Raw genomic sequence first — 1,713 nt, 5'->3', positions numbered from 1 at the left:
TTGGATTTGAAAGTCGTACTTAATTAGTAGTTAATTCTACACACATCTGCGACCAGTTTTTTATTATTGTTGGATTTGAAAGTCGTACTTAATTAGTAGTTAATTCTACACACATCTGCGACCAGTTTTTTATTATTGTTGGATTTGAAAGTGGTACTTTTTATTAGTTAATTCTATACACAGCTCCGATCAGGTTTTTTATTATTGTAAGATATGAAAGTTGTTCTTATTTATTAATCAGTTTTTCATACATGGCTGCGACCAATTATTTTATTACTGTTGGATTTTAAAGTGGTACCTCTTTATTAATTAGTTCTTTACACACGGTTGCGACTAGGTTTTTTTTTATATTATCATTGTTGGATTTGAAAGTGGTACCTCTTTATTTAATTAGTTCTTTACACACGGTTGCGACCAGGTTTTTTTTTATATTATCATTGTTGGATTTGAAAGTGGTACTTATTTATTAGTTAATTCCTCGTACATAGCTCCGGTCAGGGTTATTGTACTATTGGATTTTAAAGTGGTACATCTAGTTGTTAAATCCGGCATGGCCAGTAGGTTAGGGCGCTCTACTCGCAATCTGCGGGTCGCGAGTTCGAATCCCCGTCCCATCAAACATGCTCGCCCTTTCAGCCGTGGGGGTGTTATAATGTGACGATCAATCCCACGAGTCTTTTCCTGCTAAATTAGGGACGGCTAGCGCATATAACCCTCATGTAGCTTTGCGCGAAATTCAAAACAACAACAAACTTTATTTGTTAATTCTCTTCACACAGCCACGGTCAGAGTCCATTGCTACTTATGCCTTGTGTGGGTTTTCTAATATTGGATCTATTGGGATCCAGCTCGGCGGCCTGAGCGCCATGGCTCCGGAAAGAAAGTCCGATCTCGCATCTGTAGCCATACGTGCCATGATATCTGGCAGCATAGCCTGTTTCATGACTGCTTGCATAGCAGGTAAGTGTCAATGTTGTCTCTGCAAAGGAATATTGTTGTATAATGTTGTTAACATTATATTAGCAGTTTTTCAGCTAAGTTTTATTAATTCACCCTAAATAAATTTAAGATATATTTTTTTTTGCCCTCAAATGTTTAATCATCTACCATTTTTGATATCCACGTGCTTATTTGTGTATTAAACTGTTTTAATTTTAACAAAATTCACTAACATTTATACAAATTAGTAATAACATACACAAGTCGATCAACTTTTTTCGAATCTTGGTGATATTTCAATTGGTGTGTAGTTCTTGTGTGTACTATTTTACCAGTAACATCATTCAATGTTTTACGTACATTTGTTAGCCAGGAAATTAATATGAAGTATTTCGTGGTTATTTGTGTATCTATATCATTTCGGGTTAGAAAAAGTTTACGTTGCTATAAATTGACCCTCTTTGTTAGGATATCAGTGAACTTTGGGGAAATTGCATTACTTGAACTCAATTATATTACTTGGGTAAAAGGAGTTAACAAAATTACATTACTTGGGTAAAAGGAGTTAACAAAAGTACATTACTTGGGTAAAAGGAGTTAACAAAAGTACATTACTTGGGTAAAAGGAGTTAACAAAAGTACATTACTTGGGTAAAAGGCAGTTAACAAAAGTACATTACTTGGGTAAAAGGAGTTAACAAAAGTACATTACTTGGGTAAAAGGAGTTAACAAAATTACATTACTTGGGTAAAAGGAGTTAACAAAATTACATT

The 1,713-nt window shown here is 34.3% G+C and overlaps 1 protein-coding gene across 1 annotated transcript in view; it reads left to right on the top strand.

Moving 5' to 3' along the window:
- The window catches only part of LOC106478315 (solute carrier family 28 member 3-like), a 30,485-nt gene that overhangs the window by 27,172 nt on the left and 1,600 nt on the right, over window positions 1-1,713 (top strand). The window contains exon 11 of the mRNA XM_013938848.2: window positions 780-960. Coding sequence (XP_013794302.1) covers window positions 780-960 — 181 coding nt within the window. The remainder of the gene's footprint in view (window positions 1-779; window positions 961-1,713) is intronic.

Source organism: Limulus polyphemus, unplaced genomic scaffold (genome assembly GCF_000517525.1).
Source record: "Limulus polyphemus unplaced genomic scaffold, Limulus_polyphemus-2.1.2 Scaffold199, whole genome shotgun sequence".
In the NCBI taxonomy this organism is placed as follows: domain Eukaryota; kingdom Metazoa; phylum Arthropoda; class Merostomata; order Xiphosura; family Limulidae; genus Limulus; species Limulus polyphemus.
The sequence above is the reverse complement of the archived record's forward strand: the minus strand, read 5'-3'. Positions and strand labels throughout refer to the sequence as shown.